Here is a 23,342-nt window from a genome sequence, read left to right as displayed (position 1 = left end):
CACCACCCTTCACAAAGTATCTGGGCCCTCTGCGCTTCCCGCCCACTGCACGGTGAAGCTTGGAGATTTGAAACACTAGCCTCTCTCACACTTCCAGACTGTGGACTTGTGTTAAGGCTGAGTTAAATGGCACACCTGATTTTGTGCTGGCACAGATTTCCTCTTTCTTGCGGGTGTAACTGAATACCCACCAGACCTCTGTTATCATCTCAAAACCTTTAGAGAAAGAACACCGAACTGCCGTCCGTCATGACTGGGATGTGAGCAAGCGCCTCCCCATGTCCGTTGCTTTTCTTTGGAGTCAATAACAGAATTACCAACGCTGGGACAGGAGGAGGCAGGTAACGATTGTGGGGGTGGAGGAGGAAAAAGATAGACAAAAGAGAAGATGCTCTATCCACGAACCATATCTAATCTGGTCCTCACCTCACTGATGAGTAGATTCAACTCTCAAACCTTGACCATAAGCATACCTGTTTTCTGAACAGCACATGTGCACAGTATTTCCTATATCACAGATCGTCCTCAATGTGACATCTGCGCACACTACTCAAAGTCCCTCAGCAACATCCTCGTCGGTGTCCAAGCCGGAGTACAAGGAACACTACTTCGTCTTTAAAACACACACCCGACTCGTGGGATTGCAAGGCGAATTCCGAGGAAAAACCTGGTTCCTATATCCACCGGCTGCACAGATGAGGGAAGTGTCGGTGCTAGCGGTACTCCTCTTCCCTGCGATCCTCTCCCCGGCCCCAGTCCGGCCCAGAGCAGGCCGAAGCTTCTGCCTACCGTGACACGAGCTCTGGGCTGGTTTACCTCCAGCTGCTGCAAAGTTCTGCCACTCCACCCTAGTCCGGCCCCCTCGCCATCTCGCCCCTCCCTTACCCTCAAGTTAGAAGTCTAGCCCCAAGCAAAGAGCAATGGGGTTGTTTTCTGTCACCTGAAAGCCGCCAGAAGGCTTGGATTACCCCTCCTCGCTGGGGACTGTGCTCCCGGGACACTGACAGGGTGCAGCTAGCCCCCATGCGGGCCTTCCGCAAAGCAAGCACCCGCAGATTTCAAGGACTCGTGAGAGCGTGAGCCGGGCTGTCGGCGGGGCCCCCTAGGCTCCCGAGGCCGGGGCAGGCCGGTCCAAGCTGTGCCGGCCGTTTAAAAAAAGAGAGACTTAAGAGATGAACTCGCCCGTGAGCTGCTGGCTGCCCGGCTATAGGGGCGAAGGCCCCTGACGCAAGCGGAACTCGGCGGAGCCCATACGAATCAGAACGGAGCAAGACTCCTGGCGCACTAGGGACTCCAGGAGGCGGCAGCGCCAGAGACGCGGGTCGCGCCTCGGGAAACCGGGCGGTGGGGGGAGGGGAAAGCTCAACCAAGAAACCCCACCGAGGCGGGGACTGGCCTGGGCGGGGAGGGGCGGCGGGGCCGGAGCCCCTCGCTGTTGGGCAGAGTCGCGATGGCCAGAGGCTGACTTCCACTCTCACCGACCGCTCCCCCGGGGGAAAGAGAAGAGAGCGAGAGAGCGGCGCGAGGCCTCCGGTTCCCGCAGCTTGCAGAAATTGGAGGCTTGGCCGCGAGCGCACTGCGCCCGCCTGCAAGGCGAGCCTGCGCCGGGAGAGCACAGCCCCGGGGCGGCCCGGCCGAGGAGCTCCGGCTTTTGTCATGATGGCCAGCTACCCGGAGCCCGAGGACGCCGCGGGGGCCCTGCTGACCCAGGAGAGCGGGCGCGCAGTCAAAGAGCCCGAGGCGCCGCCAGCGAGTCCGAGCAAGGGTGGCGGGACGGCACCCGAGAAGCCGGACCCCGCGCAGAAGCCCCCGTACTCGTACGTGGCGCTCATCGCCATGGCGATCCGCGAGAGCGCGGAGAAGAGGCTCACCCTGTCGGGCATCTACCAGTACATCATCGCCAAGTTCCCGTTCTACGAGAAGAACAAGAAGGGCTGGCAGAATAGCATCCGCCACAACCTCAGCCTCAACGAGTGCTTCATCAAGGTGCCGCGCGAGGGCGGCGGCGAGCGCAAGGGCAACTACTGGACGCTCGACCCGGCCTGCGAGGACATGTTCGAGAAGGGCAACTACCGACGCCGCCGTCGCATGAAGCGGCCCTTCCGGCCACCGCCCGCACACTTCCAGCCGGGCAAGGGGCTCTTCGGGTCCGGAGGAGCGGCGGGGGGCTGCGGCGTGGCGGGCGCCGGCGCCGATGGCTACGGCTACCTGGCGCCACCCAAGTACCTGCAATCGGGTTTCCTCAACAACTCCTGGCCCCTGCCGCAGCCGCCCTCGCCCATGCCCTACGCCTCCTGCCAGATGGCGGCGGCCGCGGCGGCAGCTGCAGCTGCCGCGGCGGCCGCCGGCCCGGGCAGCCCCGGTGCAGCCGCCGTGGTCAAGGGGCTGGCGGGGCCCGCCGCCTCCTACGGGCCGTACTCGCGCGTGCAGAGCATGGCGCTGCCACCCGGCGTCGTGAACTCCTACAACGGCCTGGGAGGCCCTCCCGCCGCGCCCCCGCCGCCGCCGCACCCCCACCCGCACCCTCACGCACACCATCTGCACGCGGCCGCCGCACCGCCGCCAGCTCCGCCACACCACGGGGCTGCGGCGCCACCCCCGGGTCAGCTCAGCCCCGCCAGCCCGGCCACCGCCGCTCCCCCGGCTCCTGCTCCCACCAGCGCGCCCGGCCTGCAGTTCGCCTGCGCCCGGCAACCCGAGCTCGCCATGATGCATTGCTCTTACTGGGACCACGACAGCAAGACGGGCGCACTGCACTCGCGCCTAGATCTCTGAGAGCCACGGCGTGCGACCGCGGCCCAGGGGTGGAGGAGACGAGCTCGGGTCGCAGCCGCAGCAGCCAGCCGGACAGCACACACTCTGGGACAGCCTTTTGAGCCAGAGCCCTCGAGCCTTCTGCGCCTCCTCGTTCCGCCCTGCTCCTGCGGCTCCGCTTTGTCGCCTCCGGTGCTCTTCCCCACCGCGGCCTTTGCGCGCCCCTGGGTCGGAGGCCGCCCCGCTCCGCGCTTTCCGCAGACATCCTCTCCTCCCGGAGTCCCGGAGTCACCACCGCAGGGAGTGTGTCCCCGGCCGAAGTGTCCGCGGCGATGACCTCTTGGCCTTCCACGTCGCGTTCGACTTTCTCCCCCCCCCCCCGGACTGCCGCGCTGTCTGCGGCTAGAAGCGCTGGGCTGCTGGGGTAGCGGGACCCACGCTGCGCTGCCGGGGAAAGGAAAGAACGCGTCTGGTTGCTCTGCGATCCCTCCTGGAACTGATCAGAAGCCGCTTGCAGAGGGGCCCACTGGGCGGGGCGGGGGTTGAGCCCCGGGCTGGAGCAGGGACAGCCTTGTTCCGCGGCCTGTAATCGGGTTCACATCCCCGTGCCTTGCGAGGCCGCGGTGCCTTCTGCTCTTCAACCCACCGCTTCAGGCACCTCCAGGCCAGCGTGGCTGGCCAGCGTCTTGCTTAAAGGATCGGTGAGATTTAATTTTTTTTTAACGATATTGAAGAATACTTTAAAAAGGGATGAAAAGAGAGAAAAAAATAAAACTTTCATCGGGAGAAACGGTGAAATGTTCTGGCCTTCGAGTTTGCTAAAAACCAAACAACAAAATCAAAAGCTTTAGTTTCTTCATCTTCCCTGCTCGGGGATTTGTGTAAAATTCCCATAGTGACTTCAGACGGCTGTATTCAGAGACGGGAGAAAATAACTAGCTAAAAGAAGGTTTCCACTACAAATCGGGAGTTTGCCTCTGTATTTTAAAAAATAAAATCAAAGCAAATTTCCCCGGATCTTCCGATTCTAGCCCGGGATGCCAGGAGTTTACTGCCCGGCTGCGCCACACTTCGGGGATGACACTTCCCTCCCTGATTTTTGTTTTTCAGATTCTTGCTTCTTTCACCTTGGGAAGGAGAAATGTGAAACCGGCCACGGCTTTTCTCCTACACGGGCTTTTGGCCCCAGCCGGCCGACCCGAAATTTCCGAGACCTGGTGGTTGAGTAATGTCTTTCGGGGACCAAATTTTCTAGAGGGAATGAGAGCACTTTTGTTGTGTTTGTATGTGCGCGCCCCTTGTCAACTCCCAAATAAATGTTTTGGTTTTTTTCTTTTAACACGGACTTAACATTGTTTCTTTTACGCCGCAGTTAGCAGCTAGCTAGCTAAAAGAGCGAGACCTTCAGCAAAACTGAGTCCTTTTAAAAAGTGACACAAACAGGGTTTGAAAGCAACCAGGGTGGCAGTCGCTTTGGGCTGTTGCTACTGCTTTGTTTTTCTGGAGATTGTTTGTTTTTCTGTGTCATCGCTCGTCTGTTGAGACTGTTTAACACCCGGCAAAGATACCGGTCCTTCTCTAGAGGCTACTGTAGGCACGGTTTGTTCTATTTTTTGCGCCCATGTAAGCTTATATTTTGCCTCTTACATAATTGTACTAGGTGTGTGCAGGGCGTTCTCATTATTATCCTCATACTTCTAAGGTTTTTTTTTTTCCCCAAGTCAAATATATAACATTTGTGGGGTTTTTTTCATATAAAATTCTGACTTCAGGAACATGCTGGAAGCTTTTCTACAATGTATTAGCTGATTTGTTGTACTGTTGTTTTTAAAAAATCGGCATTCGTTTTTCTTGAGATAAGGGTAGGAAACTTAGTGCTTTTTCCTGAAATATGCTGCAGAGATGAAGTTTTGCTTTTTCTTTACCGAGCTCATCAAATAACGAATTAAGACCCAAGTTTTCATTAAGATACAAAAGGCATTTGACCTGGTTGCAGTCTAAAGCTCTCAGGCTTATTGCAAGTGGCTGGCTTTCAGTTTTCGGCTGGGGTGACAGATATTGGATCTCTTACAGTGGCTGGGAGTTGATACAATAAGGACTAGATCCTATGCTTAGCCACACATCTTACACCTCCCTTTCTTCTACCCTTGATAAGAGACAGGTGCGGAGAAATAAGTTGGAAGCAACAGTGAGCTTGAGGAATGAATTTATTGCCACTAAGGGAAGATCTAACCTTGGAAATGTGAGGATAGTATCTAGAGTGAATGTTGCTGGGATCAAGGGGAAGTCATTCACACTCGAAATGCCTCTTCTCCCCCAAATACCTCAGAAGGAGAATTGGGGTGGTAGAGAAGATTATGTGGATTCTCAAAGGTAGAGGCTAATGCCTGTCTACCCATTGGGGACAGGCTAAAACAAGAGTCTCAGTGGCAGTAGGAAACAGGAGAGTCTGATCAGTCCTGAGGATGCTTCTGTAGCCCGATGTCTCAACTGCCTGAGTGGGGCGCGCACATCTCCACGATTTCTATTTTGAATATGTATCCTACTGATAGTACTGTGTAGTCTGTACCTGATGTAAATATGTTTATAGTGCTTTATTTAATTGTAGTAGGGTAAGAGGTGTGTATATATTCACCCGCAGAGGGAGGTGAATGACATATTTAAGACACTGTATGACTAACATTAGAGTCTGCTTATTGGACCACAGTATGTGTTGCATTCATACCTCATGCTGATGTAAGCAGTTGTGTTTCTGGCTTGCTGAACGATGACAAAGTATGTGCACCCATCACTTCATCTGGCAGAGGCTCCCTGTTCCAGAACTAGTCCTCAGCACCCCTTCAAACCGCTACCCAGAGCAGAAAACAGGGACAGCTTGCAAGGCAGGGCTCTTGGTGGACAAGTCATTGCCCACCTCCTGTGAAATGGAGAAGCTGAGCAAAGGCTGCCCTGAAGAACCTCTCAAAAGCTGCACCCAAGAACTAACCAGCAAGAGGCTTCACAGCTGGGAAGGCTTTGCCAAGTAAGGAAAATTAGATGAAGGAATTACTGGGGGTTTCCCAGAATCTACACCGTGGTTGGAGGAGGTAAGAGAAGGGAGCCACTTCCCCGGGGATGCCTCCAGAAAGACATCTGTCTCTAATTCCAGCCCTAAGGGGTTCTCCAAAGCGCTAAAATTTGGTTGTTTTCCCTAGTTGGGGACAACAGACCTTGTTCATCTCAAATTTCCTTTCTCTTCTCTCCCTCTTTGCTCTTTGGAGTTTGTTAGAGAATCTGACTCAGATAACTTCCTAAGTGAGAGCGAAGATATTTAAGAGAGTCCCTGACACAGAATGGTTATGCCTTGGAATACACTGTCTGGGTTGGAGAGCTAGCAGCCTGTACGGGTATGTTGTATATGTTTATGTTTGTAGTGTGCTCTATAAATGTGACATAAATAGAGTTTGATACAAATATCCTGCCAATTTCTGAAGGTTCTGGGTAATGAGTTGTTAAACATGGTGTGTATGTGTGTGTGTGTGAGAGAGAGAGAGAGAGAGAGAGAGAGAGAGAGAGAGGCTGTGTAAACATCCCCAAACACTGACAGAATACAGCATTTTCTCACTTTTACACCCAGATTCTTAGTTACTTTTTCCTCCCTAAAAGCCCAAAGTAATTGGATTGGTGGAGGGATAGCCAATTCTCTAATGGGACTAAGGAGACATTTTCGCCAATGCAAGAGATATAATGAGGAATTGTGGGAAGAGGGGCTAAGTAATCATTAACATAGTTCCACATTCCTCTCCAGTGTCTGGAGAGGTATTTTCTCTTGGGCATCAGTAGAGAGTTCTCAGCTCTGTACCTTTACTCGATGGGCAATATGCCCAGGATCTTTCACCTGAAGTTAGGGCAGTCAGTCTTTACATTGTCTTTTGCAAGCCAAGACTGAAAAGTCAGCCATGTAGAGCCCCCTGGTGGTGGGTAGAAATTGGGGGCAAATCCAAGCTTCATTGGAAAGTACTTTGGTGAAGGCCTGGAGCTTTCCAACTGCTGACTCAAAATCTTAGCCTTCCCCCCAAAAGGGGGTCCTAATACCAGGAAGTTATTTGGTCAAGCTCAAGATTCCCAAAGTATCCCCCACTTTATTTAAACAGCAGTTAACTATGTCCTCTTGGCTGTGGCACCACTCAGGGTAGCCCTCAGGGTAGCCCACAGAACTTGGAGGAAGGGTTGGAATCAGGAACTAAAACTTCTCTGTCATAGGATAGGATAGGCATCAGGGTCAAGGAGCTGACAGGAGCAATAGTTATGCTCTGCCTTCTGCCCTGATGATTCTTCAAACCAAGAAGGTCAATGACTGGTTATTTTTCAGACAGAGAGGATTCCAAGTGGTACCAAAAGAGTGTCTGGGTACCAGGAACCAGACTCACACAATTGACTACTTGAAGATCTGACCAAAGAAGCAGCCAGCTGCATGTCACCAGCCTCAGAAATCCTCAGAGGAGACTTGAGAGCAGGTGACACTGGCTGCCACCTGGCTCTGTGAGTCACTCAGCTCTGAGAGACAAAATGCAGCCTTGGGTATGAGTTTAGGCAGACCATTTAGCAGGAACTGTGGTTTGTGGCCCAGGATCTGGCTGGAGATGAAGTCGTGACACCTTGTTCTGAGTCATGTTACCCCAGAGAGGTGGCTCATGTAGGATGAGCCACAGTTAGGAGCCTGAACACTGGGAAGAACCCTGCTGATTCCAGACTTCAGTTCTCTCGTTTATAGAACAAATATATGACCAGTGTGACTACAACAGTTAACTATTCTGATTCAAAATTGTTTATTGTTAAGAAAGCTACCCATTTGTGGAAGAAGGGAGGAAAAGAAGGGCCATGCCTAGTAAAGGGTCCCACCAGCTGTCTTTGCCAGGCTGCCACCGGGCACCCCAGGAACCCAGAGAAATGAGCACCTACCAGGGTACAGCTAATTTTGTCTGCCTTGCTCAGTCCATTGACATCAGGGATGAGGCATGGATGGCACTGAACACTTGCTCCCTGAGGGCACAGATGATAAACTCTTGGACTCGCCCTGGAAACCTCCCTATTGCTTCTTTCAAGGCTATTTTCTCTGATAGTCGAGGTTTTCTCTAAGATGCTTTCCCCATAGGTCACCCTCCTCACTGATGCAGGAATGTTTGGGTTTTTCTTTACCCTCGTCAGAACAGCAGAAGGCGGCCACTCTCTGTGGGCGATGGGGAGGGTGTTGTCCTGTGGGTGAGGCTCCCTAGGCCTTTGGGTAAAAACGGGGAAGGGGGGACAGGAGCAGGATGGGGCTGAACTGAGAGTGGGTGGAAGACTCTGGGCTGCTGCGGAGGGGAGGCGGAGGCGAGGTAGTGCGGGGCCAGCTGCTGGGGGGATGGGTGGGGGACAGGTCCTAGGCCTCCAGGGACGCGTGCACCCTCTTGTGGGCAGCCAGCAAGCCCAGCCCCTCTGGCTTGGGCTGAAACTCTCCAGCTAGCCCTACACAGACTTTGGGGATGGAGGAGTGAAATGATTAGGCAGGCAGGGTCTGAGCACTGTAAGGCAAGGGTAGGAGTCCTGGGACCGCAGAGGGGCTGTAGCAATCCGACCCCAGGCAGGGAGGGAGACCCAACTGAGACCTCAGCCTGATTAGCTGTCTTTGGTAAGACTGCTAGCACATCAAACAACGCAAGCCTTTCTCTGGATTCTCATCTGTGTAAAAGGAACATTGGGCAAGCAAACAAAAGGAAAGAGCGGGGTCCCAGGAACTTTCGTCCCTGTGGACGACGGTGAAGGAGGATTGGCCTTTTAACTTTTTTGTCGTTTGCTCCCAGAAGAGGAAAAAAAAAGAAAAGGAAATTCTCCACGTATTTTTGAAAAATCTTTCCCAACTACCACTAATGGCTGTTAGAGTGAGCAGAGAATCAGGAAACCGGCCCCCGCCCGTGGTGACACGGGGCCTTTGTCCTCTTTCCTGAAGCCCCCGCGACTGCTGACCGTGCTGAGATAAAGGCCGGGTCAGGGCCCTGTGGAATCCCGGGGGAAGGGGCAGCAGGTCGTCCGATGGCCCCTTTCAACTCGGCATGGAGAGTTGACAGTTCCAACCCGCTGACCTCGTGGGTCTATGGAACAGGAGCCACAGCCTGCCTGGGTTCCCAAACTGCGTTTTCCCTGAGAGATTTCTGCCGGTTCCCGTTCTCAACAAGCACTTTTATTTTCTATTTAGAGACTTAGACAGGGAAGAGCTGCACTCCCTGTGGACTTGCTTCTCAAAGGAGGAATAGTGTTGAGTCTTGGCAGCCTTTACTAGGTTTGGTTGTCCCTGTCCTATTCTGTCTGGTATCTGTGCTGCCATAACTATGTGCTTGCTGGTTTTGTTTTGTGTTTTGTTCCCCACTGCTGAATTTCAAATGGTCTAGACAGCATCTCCTGTCCTCACTCACGAACCCTCTGCAGAGAAGGCAGGAGAGAGGCTATGAGCTGAGGTTATCTACCCCTGTGATTCAGAAAGCTGGGTCTTTGCAGAACTTAAGTCGTCTTGAGGAACCTTTGTGACAATGGCCTTGGGCTCCCCAGGGTACCCTAGTCACACCTGAGTGCCCTGATGTTCCCAACTCCTTTGAAGGAACAGACAGCAGAGCCAAGCTATGGGCTGGTGTGGAAATGCGGAGTTATCCTGAGGCCATCAACATCACTGCTCATTCAAGCATTGCAGTGTGTCCTGAGATTCCTCAGCCCGACGGACCCTAGAGTCAAATTAGTTCTACTTCCTCCAAGGAGATTTGTGCTATGGTGGCCCCATGAAATTGTCCCTAAGCTGAATAGTATTTTATCCAGGACGGTTATACCTGGAGAGGTCGACAGACTCAAGAAGTAAGACCCAGGACACCCTCTACCACCTCCTTCTCCAGCTCCCTACCCCCATTAACCAGCTCTGGGGGCTCTGTCCCCAGTGAAACTGGAGCTGCCCACCTCCGGCAGATGAGAGATAAAGGAACCGGGTGGCGCCAAGTCGCGCTGACCTACAGACCCGGATCCGGCCTTTTCCGCACCCCAGAGCCACACAGGAGACCCTACTTCCCCAGAGCCATTGACCTAGCTAGGGAGAAATAGGTCTGCTGAACAATGTATACACCCTGCCTTCAAACATAGAACTTCAGTTAGCCTGCTAAGTGCAGTGTGCATGCGATTGACTGTAGGAGGATGCCCTGTATCTGGGTCCTTGTTCGAGCATCCTTGTCCATGTGTTTGTCATGTTTTCATAGAGACAGACATGTGCCTTTAAAGCAAGGACGCAGACACAGATGAGTGTGTGCACGAGTGATTTTAGCATCTATCCTGTTGTCTAGCCTCCAAAACAGAGGTCCTAAACAAGCCTGGCTACTCTTGAGTCATAATGATGACTTACATTTCGGCTTCTACAATTTTCAAACATAACTTTCACAACAACCCTGGAAAATGCTCTCCTCTCCAATTTTACAGAAGGAGAAAAGATCCAAGAGCAATCAAATAGGGCCAGTTTACAACCAATCTGTGAGAGATGAAAACTACCCAAGGCTCTGGGGATTCTGGCGGCTGCCCAAAGCCAAAGTGGGCTTTTCTTTTGTTTGTTTGGTGTGTGTGTGTGTGTGTGTGTGTGTGTGTGTGTGTGTGTGTGTTTTCAAGGGATCCCACTTAGGCAGGCCCTCTGGACCCTTTGGTAGGCTTCCTGGGAGACCCACCACAGCAAGCACGGATTTTTTGGTGGGTTTTTTTGTTTGTTTGTTTGTTTTGTTTTTCATTCCTTTGCAAACGATCATTTCCAGATCTGGTGACCCAGGTGGTCATTACAAAAGAGTTCCAGGCTGGTCGGAAAGCTGGTAGGGCGCTCCCTGGCGCTCTTAGGCAGTGGCCTGACCTTCTGCCAACGGTTTCTGGGGCAGCAACTCAGGCACGGAGAAGGGATCATTTCCTCCAGAGTCAAACCTAGCAGTGCTGCGCTGAGCCAAAGCCAGAGCAGCAAAGAACCCTGAATTCATTTAGCTCCTGCAGTCAGGAATCCCTAACTTAAGACCCAGAGCTGACCACGCCCACTTCACAGCAGCAGTCACTAGAGCAGAGTAGTGAGTTCCTTTAGCTCAACACCCAGAAAATGGCCAGGGAAAACCTGAAATCTCTAGTTAGGCTTGTCTGGTTCCCCTAAGTAGGTCCCTCTGCTCCCAGAGCTACCCCACTGTTAGCCTCTTAATTCCCTTGCCAAGGAGGCGAAGTTTTCCCTAGCGTTCACTAACTTCATTAGGTTTCCACACGCTTGGATTCTATTGCACCGGTGCCAGCGGGGGGGGGGGGGGAGGATACGTTTCCTGGGTGCAGAACCTTTGCTTTCTTTCCTAAGGCAATCAGTCCCCTTCTCTTCAAGCCCTCATTGTGGCAGAGTTGTCCCAGGACTGTAGCTGAACTGCATCTTGCAGGGTGCCCTTGAGCCTCAATGTCTGGCTTTTCCGACAGAGGTTGCTGCTGCTCTTGGAGCTCCAAGGCCACTTCTCTGCAGAAGTCGGGTCGTTGGAACTGAGCCCTAAGTTAGGCAAGGTCGTCGTTTGGCCTACAGGCTGCCCTCTGCTGGCACCAAACGACTTCACCGCCGCCTTCTTTGCCACTCAGGAACTGCAGCCATAGAAGAGGGCAGAAAAAGGCATCCCTACTGTCACTCTACCTCCAAAATGAGTGTGGCACCTCAGTTACCGAACCCTCCGTCCGCACCAGCCACTTATACTAGCCGGCCTCGGTTGCCGGAGACTGCAGGTGGTCAGACTAGAAGCTTCAAAGTCAACTGCAGCTCTGCACTGGCTGCTCTGCTGCAGTAAGGCTTCCGCGGACCCGGGAACGATCAGCCTCCCCAAGGCCAGCCCACGCGTGGGAAAGCCGGCAGCACCCGCCAGACCCTTAGCTGCAGGCCACTGGCCGACTCAAGGAACTGCAGGGAGAGCCCCAGGCTATGCTCAGGCCTTACAGCCACGTTCAGGCATCCTGATCCGCGCCCCAAAAGCCTGCCTCCGGTGTACTCTTAAGGCCACTTGGACATTGCCTGGGCTCTAGGGGCCTCCTAATTCCTGAAATGCATTTGTCTCCCACAACAAATGGGCAGCACTGCAGTGTCAGGAAGGGCTTCCCTCTCTGCCGTACACCACAGGCCTTCCTCCGGGTTTGCTGACAGAACCGATTTCAGATGTCTCATACTGGCTCTGGAAAGACTTTAGCAGTGAGGTGGAGAATGTCCCACCAACTGCAATCCACGCTGCTGTGGTAGAGTCAGTGACCACACCTGTGCGTTTCCAGCAGAACTACTCCCATTTTTACCTTTCCCTCTAGTTTCAAAAGTAACTCAGAGTGAAAATAGGAAAATTCAAATATTGAGATTCTCTCTTATATCTTTGCATATATATGTCTCTTTCTTGTAGTCTCTGTCTCTCCCCCTTCTCTCCTCTCTCTGTCTCTCAGCCCCCACCCCACACACACCTCCAAAATTTCAGTAATCTCAGCCATCCTCTGATGATGGCTAATATCTTGGTAACATTTCTCTTGTCATTTATTCATATGTTGCAATACAAATAAAAACATTTCCCTAGTAATTTCCATAGAATTTACAGGGTCTTGGTATATATGTAGCCCAGGCTGGCTTCCTTCTGCCTCAGCTCCCAAATAAGAATTCAGTTATGTATCCTGCTTGTCTTAAACTCTGCCTGTATGGATTTCTCCAGATCTTGTTTGGAAAAAAATGCACAATGACTGTTTAAAAACCCATCCAATGGATGAACCACCAATTCTGTTTCCCATCCAAGAATATTTCCTTAGCCACACTCCTTGGGTCATTCAATACACAATTAGTAGTTAATCATTAAATACTCTTTTAATAATCTAGTAAAGAGAGATGGGGTCCTATTCTCAGGACACAAAGAATCCACCCACAAATTTGTGACTGTCTTGCTCTGGATTAGAAGAGAACTTTCTAGACCCTTCTGACAGCTCAGCTACCTCCCTCTGCTGGAGACCCAGAGAGCTGGACTGATGGGAAGAGTATCTTGAAAACCATCAGGAATGAGTACTGCAGTTGAACAGCCATTCTATGCTACTTCTAGGACCAAAGCCAGACAAACTGAAAACAAAGCAGTATTAGTGACTTGAGTTTGTGCAATGTCTTATAAGGGTAGGGGTCTAACATGCATTCACCGGACCCTCAAAAAATTCCAATAATAATGCCTTCTCCATCGAGTGAATAGTTCCACCCTCAGCCTGGCCCCCATACAAAGAAAGCTCCAACATGTGGTATATACCACTCCTCCTGCTTCTGTCGCCATAACAGCCTTGACTATTGCTTCTGGCAGTAGCTATGGGCTTTGAGATCACTGCAATTGCCCTCTCCCTCAACTCCTGACCTCATCACTACTGTTAAATACAAGCCCAAATTCTGGCACAAAGCCGGGTGTAGGTTCTCAGGGCTCAGGCAGTTGTTTCCAGCACTCTGTTTGGGCTGCTCATGACCTACTGACAATCAGGCCCAGGTTTGGGTTGTTAAAACAGGAAAATATGCAAACCCTTCATTCACATGGATCCGGCTATTGTTGGGTCAGAAATTATATTGTTGTTTCTAAAATAAAAACTACATTTGTGACTACACACACACACACACACACACACACACACAGAGAGAGAGAGAGAGAGAGAGAGAGAGAGAGAGAGAGAGTTTGAGAGTTTGCTTTCATCGCTAGAGCTCAGAAGGCAACTGACCTGATTCATTTCACCAGTAGTCAGGCTAGAAAGTCCCATTTAGCTTGAATTTATGTCCTATGTATTCCAGCAAGATTGAGCTTCATTGGGTTCCGTTTTTTATGTCCACAATAAAAGTAGGCCTTCATTGGTCTGCCATACAAAACGCCTCCCAAAACTTATCTGCCATAAAGGATAAGATGGCTAGAACACCACTAGAAAAAAAACTCAAAAATAATTTAATTATTTTGTTTGTTTGTTTTGAGACAGGATTTCACTGTGTAGTCTTGGCTGACCTGGAATCTACTGTGTAAATGAGATCACTCTCAAACTTAGAGGTCTAGATGCCTCTTGCCTCCCAAGAGCCTCCACTTGGGCCTTTAAAAAACTTTAACTTAGACCCAAGCTTGGTGATATATTATAATCTCAGCACACAACAAACTCAGGCAGGAGAAACTATGCGTTTGGGCCAGTCTGGGCTGTGTCAAGACAGAGAAAGCTCCCTTGGCAAGACCTTGTCTTCAAAATAAAACAGAAAAACCCATTTTAATCCAATCAGTCTAATTCTATAACCTCAAATTTGCATACACACACGCACACACACCACAAAAAGAAAATCTCACAGAGAAAGGTTTCTAAGCAGATATATAAGCAAATAGATAGATAGATAGACAGACGGATAGATAAACAGACAGATAGAAGAAAAAGTCCCACTTTGTAAGCCTGAAACTTGCTTCATGGCCACTTTAGTCTTAACTTCATGGCATCTTTGTACCTCAGTTTCTTGAGCATTGTTGTAAGAGGCACTGCACTACATGATTGGCCAAGCAGGTTCAGGGTCCTGTTAGCTAGAACTGTTGTTGAGGAAAAGAGTCTGATTATGAGCGAGCCCTTCCAGAAGATAGAGATCAGTTAGCACTCATTAGGAAGCAGGCAAGCAGACACCCCCTAACCTCTTATTATAATTAGTCTGGATCCAATCTAACCAATTACTTTCTGTGATGGTTTGAATGAGAATGGCCCTCATAAGCCCATATGTTTGAACACTTGGTCCCCAGTAGGTGGATTAGGATGCTGGCTTTGTTGGAGGAGGTAAGTCACTGGGAGTGAGCTTTGAGGTTTCAAAAGCCCCGGGGTCTCTCATCTGCCTCCTGCTTATAGATCAGCTGCTGTTTCCAGCCACCATCACCATGCCTTTACTCCAACATCACAGACTCTAACCCTCTGGAACCATAAGCCCAATTAAACACTTTCATTTCATAAGTTGCCTTGATCATGGAGTCTTATCACAGCAATAAGAAAGAAGCCAACATACTTGCTCAAGAGTTTCTGATCCTAACTGATGTCTAAAAGTGTCTAAGTGGCTTAAAAAAAAAAAAAAGACACTCTTGCTGGGAGTTGATGGCCCATGCCTTTAATCCCAGCACTCGGGAGGCAGAGGCAAGTGGATCTCTGTGAGTTTGAGGTCAGCCTGGTCTACAGAGATAATTCCAGGACAGGCCCCAAAATAATACAGAGAAACCCTGTCTTGGGGAGAAAAAAAAGCTGGGCAACCCATGTTCCTTATGCAGGATATGGCCAAGACACTTGGGGTGTTTTAACTAACTGTGCTGATTCCAATACAGACCTGTGGCAAAAACCAGATACAGAACACGCCAATTTAGCCATTCCCTGATACCATAGACTCAAAGTAACCAAAATTAAGAGGAAAAATGTTAAAAGGTGGTATTTGGGGGCTGGAGAGATGGCTCAGGGATCAAGAGCATTTGTTGCTCTTCCAGAGGATCCAGGTTTGAGTCCCAGCACCCACTTGGCAGCTCACAATCATCTATAACGCCAGTTTCTGGGGACCTAACACCCTCTTCTGGTCCACTTGTGTACCAGGCATATACACCTAAAAAATAAAATATATATTTTATAATGTTTTTACACAGCTTATTTTCATTTAGAGACAAACATCTTAATCTAAATTTCAAATGTCATGATTATTCACATTTGATAGTTTCCAAATCTCAAATTCCTAAAGAAACTTGCTTTTGTGGAGATCCCAGACATAATATTCCATTGTCCTTTTCTGGGATCTTTGGTCAAGGCAGTCTCAAAACTCTCCAACCTGGACAGTCCTGACCTTGCCCTGCCTCCATCCACCATCCCCAAACTTCAGGATGCTCACATGAGAGTTTCTAACCCATCTCGCTGCCTTTAGGTCATAGAAAAGCCTAGCCCTCACTCAAGCTGGGAAACAAAGATCCAAACCTGCCCGGTCAGTGTTTTGTTTCCACTCTGGTAGTTTTCCCTGAGCAGTCAATCAACCCACAGATATGTCAAAAATGTCTAGGTGCATGGGTCTAATATTAAAAGAAAAGTATCACCCCAGAGAGTTGTCGAGGCAGAGGTGCCTGAGCTACTACTCTGGGCTTAGCTTTGCATGGTCCCTAAGGTGTATATGAAAGGGATCATCTTTTTCTCAACCACCAGCTCTTTCTCCTACTCAAGGGAGAGGGTAAAAAGAGCAAGGAGGAGAGTTATGGGGAATGCAGAAAGGGGCTCTATCCCAGAGAACCTACAGCTCAGGCCTATAGCCAAGCTTTTGGAAACCTGAGCAGGTTCTAAGGATTCAGGCATAGCTCCAATTTGTCACTCCAGCTAGCTGCCAGCCCCCCTCCTCTTCCTGCCTTGTCCCCAAACTGTTCTTGCCTGGATTTCCTTGTGGCCTAGGCAGGGTAACACAGGGCCAGGAACCTTCTCTAGCCACTGTACAACTGGAGCAAAAACATCGGGGGAGGGGTTGCCTGAATGTCTTACCTAGTTTGTTCCTTTGCTTTCAAAGGGGTTTGGCAGTTGCTCACACACCAGCACAAGCTGCAGGGACAAGTCTCATTGGGTTCAATCTTTATCAGGGAGCCATGATACAAGGAGTGTTTATTTAACCTAACCATTGGTGAGCCCTTGTGTATGTGTATGTGTATGAGCATGGGGGGGGGTGGGCGTGGGGGTATGTGGGGGGGTATTGAACAAATAACCGATTGTAGAACTCCCTGGAACTCATCCATCTGAATATGGGGAGTGGGGAGAGAGGCGAACTCAAAGGCCAAGTTGCTCACCTGTTCCCACCTTTCAAATGGCTCTCGAAGTGGTACATAGCCCCAATTACCTGGAGGGCTCCACCGTCATTGCACCTTTGAAACCAGAAACTCGAAGGGTGGCACGTCAAACTTCACCTGGCCCCTCTGAGGAGCCTTTGCCCAAGCTTGAAGACCACTGGTCTGAAGGTGACTTAGGGTCACTCTGGTCTGCTCTAGCTCTGAGAGCAGCGTGCCTGCCCAGAATTGCGGGTCGTCAGGCCCTGGGCCGCCAGCGGAGGCTGGCAGAGAGGAATGATGGCCGTGAGATTCCGCCCTGACTGATTTTGTTCCATTCCGGGAGGAATAATTTGTTTCGTATTGGAATCAAAGCTCCTCTCGCGGCTCGTGCGTTTTATCTCGGCCGCTCTCGGGCCCCGTGGGAAGGGGCTTGGCTGCTGCGAGCCGGCTGCTTCCCATTAGGCCCAGCATGGTCCCCATTAGGCGCTGACTCCGTGCAGAGCCTGTCCCCGCTAACTGGACGCAGCTGACCCGCCTCTGCACAGCGACACCCAGGACCCTCCCCTCCCTGCCGGGTTACAGATGGCCCCACAGGGGAGAGGAAATGGGTCGCTGGAGCACTGTGGCACAGAGCCCACTGTCGCCGCTCCCTTCTGACCAGACGCTGTTCCCCAAAGGGCATCATAGGCACCTGTCCCTTGTATGGAGTTCACAGGCCTCTTGGCTTTAGTTCTGGGCGGCCGGAAGTGGCACTTAAGGAGGAAGGGATGGCAGGCGCCCCTAAATCGAGAGAGAAAAGTTAATCTCTTTCACTTGCACCCAAAAGTTGGGGCCACCACACAGCCATAGACCAGTTAATCTCCTTGAGCGGCATCCACGAAAAGTGTCAAACACCCAGTACCCTGCCTTAACATCCCTGGTAGACATGGGGACAGCTCTAGAACCCACTGTGAAGCCAGTGAGTTACCACTTGGTTTGGGTCAAACCAAAGAGCTGTGACTTCCACAGTCTGATTTCTAGAGAGCCAACGGTCTGCCTTGGGGACCTGCCTGGGATGGAAGAAGCAGCTAATTAATTCTTCAGCTACAACCACAAGAGAAAAGACTAGACCCCCAAAGCCACACATGTTCTGATCGAATTTTACACTTATTTTCTTTGATTTCATTAACTTTTTATTACAAAACAATATTGTAGTAAATCATGGCAACTTATAAATAGGATGGGAATCCAACAATCTTCTTAAGTCTGACCGCTAACAAAGCCGTTAATGTATCCATTTTCCAAGCTGCTACATAGTTCTTAACCATTTAACAACTGCAGACTGTTCAACAATGCAGATGCAAGCGGATTTACTTAGTCCCCCCACTAAGGAGGCTACCAAGTTTTCTACTGTTGTAAAAAGAAAATGTGGTGGTAGAAACTTTGATTGCTTCTTTTCCTTAAATTACTTGTTAAGAAGTTCATAGTGTTTTTTGGTTTTGTTTTGGTTTGGTTTTGAGTTATATGTGATTGTGCAGGCAGTATTTTTTTGGTAGGGAATTTGAAAAATTCAGAACCTTACAAAAGTGTAAAAATCAGCCAGGGTTTCAATCCCTCTTTTGCTCATTAAGGTTTTCTTTCCTCGACTCTGACAACACGTGTTAGCATTACTCCTACAGTTTGGCTGTTTAATGTGTCTCGTTTTGCTTTGTATTTCACGCTGCCTTTTTTGCGCTCCACAATTGTAATATGACTAAAGCAGAGTCCCTGTTTCTTTTATGTGGATAATAACCATCATAGCTAGTTTGTATTGTGTCCCTGGTGTGTTCCAGCCACAATACATTATCTTGCTGAATTCCCCAAACCTATATTTTTGTTTCTTCCAACTTACAAAGAAAAGGAAGATTGATAAAAAAAAAATGAAACAACTTGTCAGGGTCCCCAGCTTGGAAATAACAACAGCAGGGAAGAAACTGATTGCACAAGCATGTGATTTCCTCTGTATGCTTCAGAGTAGAATTACCCTGTACATAGGACTCCTAAATCTCTTCCGATTCTGGATACATTGATGGAGTTGTGATTAATAGCCTGCCATATCTTTGCATCTGTCACTTAAATGATGAAAGCAATTCTCTCTATCTTTCTATGTCTCTCCCTACCCCCCCCCACACACAAAAGACTCAGAGATCAGTAGCTCTAGCTTACAGATACAGGAGCTAAGAGACCTACTAGTTAGCTGTGCTACTTAACCACCTTCTGAAACTGCAGCAAGTATACCACTCCTATTTAAAATATCCAGCGGCAGGGCCTGAGGAACCATCTCTCCCAGGATTTCTCTGAGGAGTCTGTACCACATTTCCAGAAGCCCTCAGTGTGCTGGCTGAACAGTATACTGGTTCTTAAATGAACCAAGGGGAGGTGTGGGGGCATGCTGGCTTGGGCTCAGTGAGGTAAGTTAGAGTAGATGCCAGATTACTGTAGCATTTGAGTTACTAAAATCCCTGTACAAAAACCAATGCCCTCCAAAGAAACACTCTAATCTTGAGTGAGGACCTTGAGACCCTGTCTCAGAAAATAACTAATGTATGTGAACTATAAGTTAAGGAATTTGAAATTTTCTTTCCCTCACTTGGAATATTTATATGTATCTTTAAACACTTTTTAATATGCTAGTTGTTGGAGTAAGTCAATTAAATGCAAATTTTTAAATTAGTATGGTTTGGACCATGAAGTTTCTCTGAGAAAAGAAAAGGGATCTCATTGTGTGGTCTTGAGACTGGATACCAATGGTACCAGGGGTTTCTCTGTGGTCTGGCTGGCCCTCCCTCCTGGGCAGTTTGCTGCTTTTCTTATATTCACCATAGTCTGCTGGATCAACTTCTTGCTCCCTCTTGGAGCTGATGTACAAGTGGCCTCCAATGACCCTCCAATCTCCACCCTCTCTGCAAATTGACAGCCTTTCTGGGATTTGGGGTGGTGGGATGGGTTCTTGCTTTGTTGCTCAGGCTGGCCTTGATGCCTGAACAAGCAACACTCCTGCTTCGGCATCCCAAGTGGTTGGCTTGCATCACCACATTATGCTCAGCTTTATTGTTGGAGCAAGGTCAGGGGAATGTGGGTGAGATCACTTCTTACTAAGTAGAACTAGTTATATATCAATCAGGCTGGCTTGGAACTTAAGATCCTCCTGCATCTGTCTTCTGAGTGCTTGGATTATAAACATGATTTACCACACCCTGCAGGGCTGATTATCTTTTCAGTATCAGACTCAGGGCTTGGAACATGCTAGACAAGTAGGTCTACCACTGAGTAACATTCGCTCATCTCATAAAATTTCTTAGGTTCAAACCCCAGGAAAAGAATTCTTTGGGGGCTATATCTCTTGCTTGTCTAACAAGCCCATTGGTGGCACTGTCCTGCTTCTTGGATCACACCATTCCTGTGCAATGGCTGAAAGACTTTCCAGCCCAGAGCATCTGGGATTATGACTCTCACCTCTAGCCAGAATGCCTGTGACCCATAGCCACACACTCCATCCTTCAGGATGCTTGGGCAGGTGCTGCATGAGTGGTTCTCCAGACCACTAAGGGCATGGGTTGTGAGGAGCTGTCCTCTATGATGCAGCAGCATTTCTAGCCTTTGCCACTAGATGTCAGTGTCCCTCTCCTCACTCTCCATTTAACCTTAGCAATCAATACTGTAGACAGTGGCACACACACACACACACACACACACACACACACACACACACGTGTGCGGGGAGGGTGTTACACAAATTTGTTACACAAATTTCCCCAGGCTTAGCACAGCTAAATTGATAGAAACCTGTCCATCACAACTAGGATTTGATGGGAGGACAGTAGATAGTTACAGTGAGATTCTACCCTAAACAACTAAAAACAAGGCTAGGGAATGTCTCTCACTTAAATGAGTGCTGGTTTACCATGTGTGATAAACTGGGTGTGTTCACACAGGTCTGTAATCCCAGCATTCAGGAATCCAATACCGGAGAATAAGCAGTTAAAGTCATCCTGGCTACATAGTAAGCTTGAAGGCCAGCCTGGATTAGAAGAAAAACTGTCTCAGAAAAATAAAACAAAGCCTGGTCCTCTATCAGAAGCACACACTTTGTGCCAGGTACAACAACAATAGCAAAAAACAAAACAAAACAAAAAACAAACAAACAAAAAAAAGAGTGTGGGCAGACATTGCACTCTCCATTTTATAGAAGACAAAACCAAGGACTTGTGGGATTCCAGCCTTCCCTCATCCACAGATCCCTCCCTCTGCCTCACAACTCCCTCCTACTTTACTAGAACACAAAAGGTGCTTCTAGACCCAATGTCTCAGTCACTGACACACATTAGAGTCACCAGGAACATCGGGGATCGATAAGACACACCTTGGTACCCAGACTCCACACTTGGAGATTCTGGATGACTTCATCAGTGGTAGGTCCCTGAATACCATCAGTTTCACCTCAATTAGGTGGTTCTAATGTGCAGCAAGCTGGCTGAGAAACTAGGACTGTAAAGGGCATGGGCACCTTCCCTCTGCACAGCGTAGACTGCCAAGTCCAAGATACAAGGCAGAGGAAATCAAGTTACTATAAAACAGCCTTTAGGGGAAACTATTTCCTCTTCCAGTCATTTCCTCTCTCTTTGAAGCAGTGTACAGCAAATATTTCCTTAGTTACCTAATAGGAGAGGCAAAAAGAGAAAAGAGGTTGGGGTTTAATTCATTGGCAAACTCCCTACTGAGTGCCTGGCAGCCAGCAGCCAGGTCTGAGGAGATCTCTGTGTTTAGTCAGCTAGTCACTAAGTAAGATAGTGAGACTCATGTACCAACACAGGGAGTGTGATGGCACAATGTATCCAGAAGATCCCAGAGTCCACACACAGTACAGGCGAAACACCAAGTTTGTTCAGTGAAATCATCTGTCTTCGAGAGGATGGCCCTCTCGACTGTTGAGTCCCTGAGAACTCAAGACAGCCACCCCTGTAAAGGGAACCAGGAGGGACCCAGAAGCCCATCAGGGCTCCTGCTAGCCTTTGCCTATTCCACCCAGTATTGGTATATTGGGGTTGGGGGAATCCCATTTGGAAATTCTTGGGTTTAAAATGTCCCTTGTTAGCTGAGTGTAGTGGCACATGCCACAATGTCAGAAGATGAAGGCCACTCAGAAGATGAAGGCAGAAGAAAGATCAAAGCTCAAGGTCATCCTTGGCCACATAATAAAATCAGGGCCAAATTGCGCATATAAGTCCCTGCCTAAAAATAAGTAAATAAGCGAAGTGCCTTGTTTTCTGAACTGCCAATATAATCTATCTTTGCTAACATCATGTTCAGCTACACCAACAGACATGTCTATGTTGTCTCCCCAATATTTCAAGGGTTTAAAAAGTCTAAAAATGAGAATTGCCACACTAAACAATGGTCTGAAGCTCACGGGAGTGGGAGAACCTTGGCTTGGCCACTGAGATTTGCTCTCCCTCTTTGTACAGGGTGTCTGAACGAGCCCTGTGACACCGAGCTCCAGCTCTTTGAATGCCAGCTCCACACTGTGGAGCCTTTTATCAGAATTGCTGAACTGACAGTCGGCCTTTAAATTATTAGAAACAAATAAACAGTTTTGTATTGTGAAATAAGGAAAATAAGGAGTGCATAAATATTTTATTACTGAAACATTAGCGGCTAGGACAAAACATAACCGACTAAACAGAGGAAATAAACCACCCACCGCCGGAGAGCATCGCCTAATGCCTGCAATCAAAAAGATGCTGGATGCAGGTCTTAGCTGCTCAATGTAGCTGCAAAGCCCAAGCATCCTGCGGGGGGAGGGGGGGGTCGGTGTGTGTGGGGAAAACACCGGATCACAAAGTACCTGGAAAGAGGAGGAGGGGAAGAAGGTTGAGGTGGGGTCTGGGGAGAACTAAAACCCTCCGAAAATAAACTGTCTTCGCCCTTGAAAAATCTGTCTTCCAAGTGACGCCGAGGGAGAAGGCGCAGGAACCCCACCTTCTTCTCCGGTCCCTACCGGCTTCACCTTGCTTCCCGCCCTCTCCAGTACTTCACCCTCTTCGCCTCTCCTGGAAAGCAAAAACCTCCGAAAGTCCCTATGAAACAGCAGGAATTCCTATGGTGTCCAGCGCCTGCGCAGAGGAGCCACCTGTGTGACTCAGGACGGTGTCCGCCAGAGGGCGTTGCGAGGGGACAGGTGGGTACCAATTGAGTAGCTATAAAATGCCAGGCTGTCTGTCCCAGGCAGGGGATGTCAGCGAACTACAAAATAAAGCGCAGTCCCCTGCCTTTGTGAAGCGTCTACTCAACTTCAGGGGAGGCAGTAATAAATAAACAGATATAGCAAACGCGTGTCAAGAGTGCACGGATGTCACTGAGAACATCGAAGTGGGGCAGGGATGAAGGCAAGCAGGAGAGCCCTGTGAGCACAGAGCCTTGATCTGTACTTGATGGTCAGGAGGTCCTCTCTGATGACACGGGTACAATAGCACATCCTCACAGGAAAGAGAGAGGTCAGCCAAGCAACTTTGAAGGTAAGCGCATGGGGGTGGGGAGATTGTATATATGTTAAATTTAGTAAGCTTTAAAAATTATGACATTTATTTGGGGGGGCAGGGAGGGACATACATGTCTGCCACAGTGAAAGTTCAGAGGGCAACTCGTGTGTGTGTGTGTGTGTGTGTGTGTGTGTGTGTGTGTGTCAGTGAACTTCACTGGAGTTCCTTACAGTAGCCTGAGGGAGATGTTAATTACAGGAGAAGCTGGGGCATCTTA

The 23,342-nt window shown here is 49.5% G+C and overlaps 1 protein-coding gene across 1 annotated transcript; it reads left to right on the top strand.

The window, feature by feature from the left end:
• Window positions 1-891: 891 nt before the first annotated feature.
• Foxl2 (forkhead box L2) lies at window positions 892-2,864 on the top strand. Its single transcript, XM_051206508.1, has one exon. It carries the CDS (start codon window positions 1,657-1,659, stop codon window positions 2,773-2,775), a length of 1,119 nt encoding a protein of 372 aa, XP_051062465.1. The 5' UTR covers window positions 892-1,656; the 3' UTR covers window positions 2,776-2,864.
• Window positions 2,865-23,342: the final 20,478 nt, after the last annotated feature.

This window comes from Phodopus roborovskii, unplaced genomic scaffold, assembly GCF_943737965.1.
Source record: "Phodopus roborovskii unplaced genomic scaffold, PHOROB, whole genome shotgun sequence".
Taxonomy (NCBI): Eukaryota; Metazoa; Chordata; class Mammalia; order Rodentia; family Cricetidae; genus Phodopus; species Phodopus roborovskii.
The sequence above is the reverse complement of the archived record's forward strand: the minus strand, read 5'-3'. Positions and strand labels throughout refer to the sequence as shown.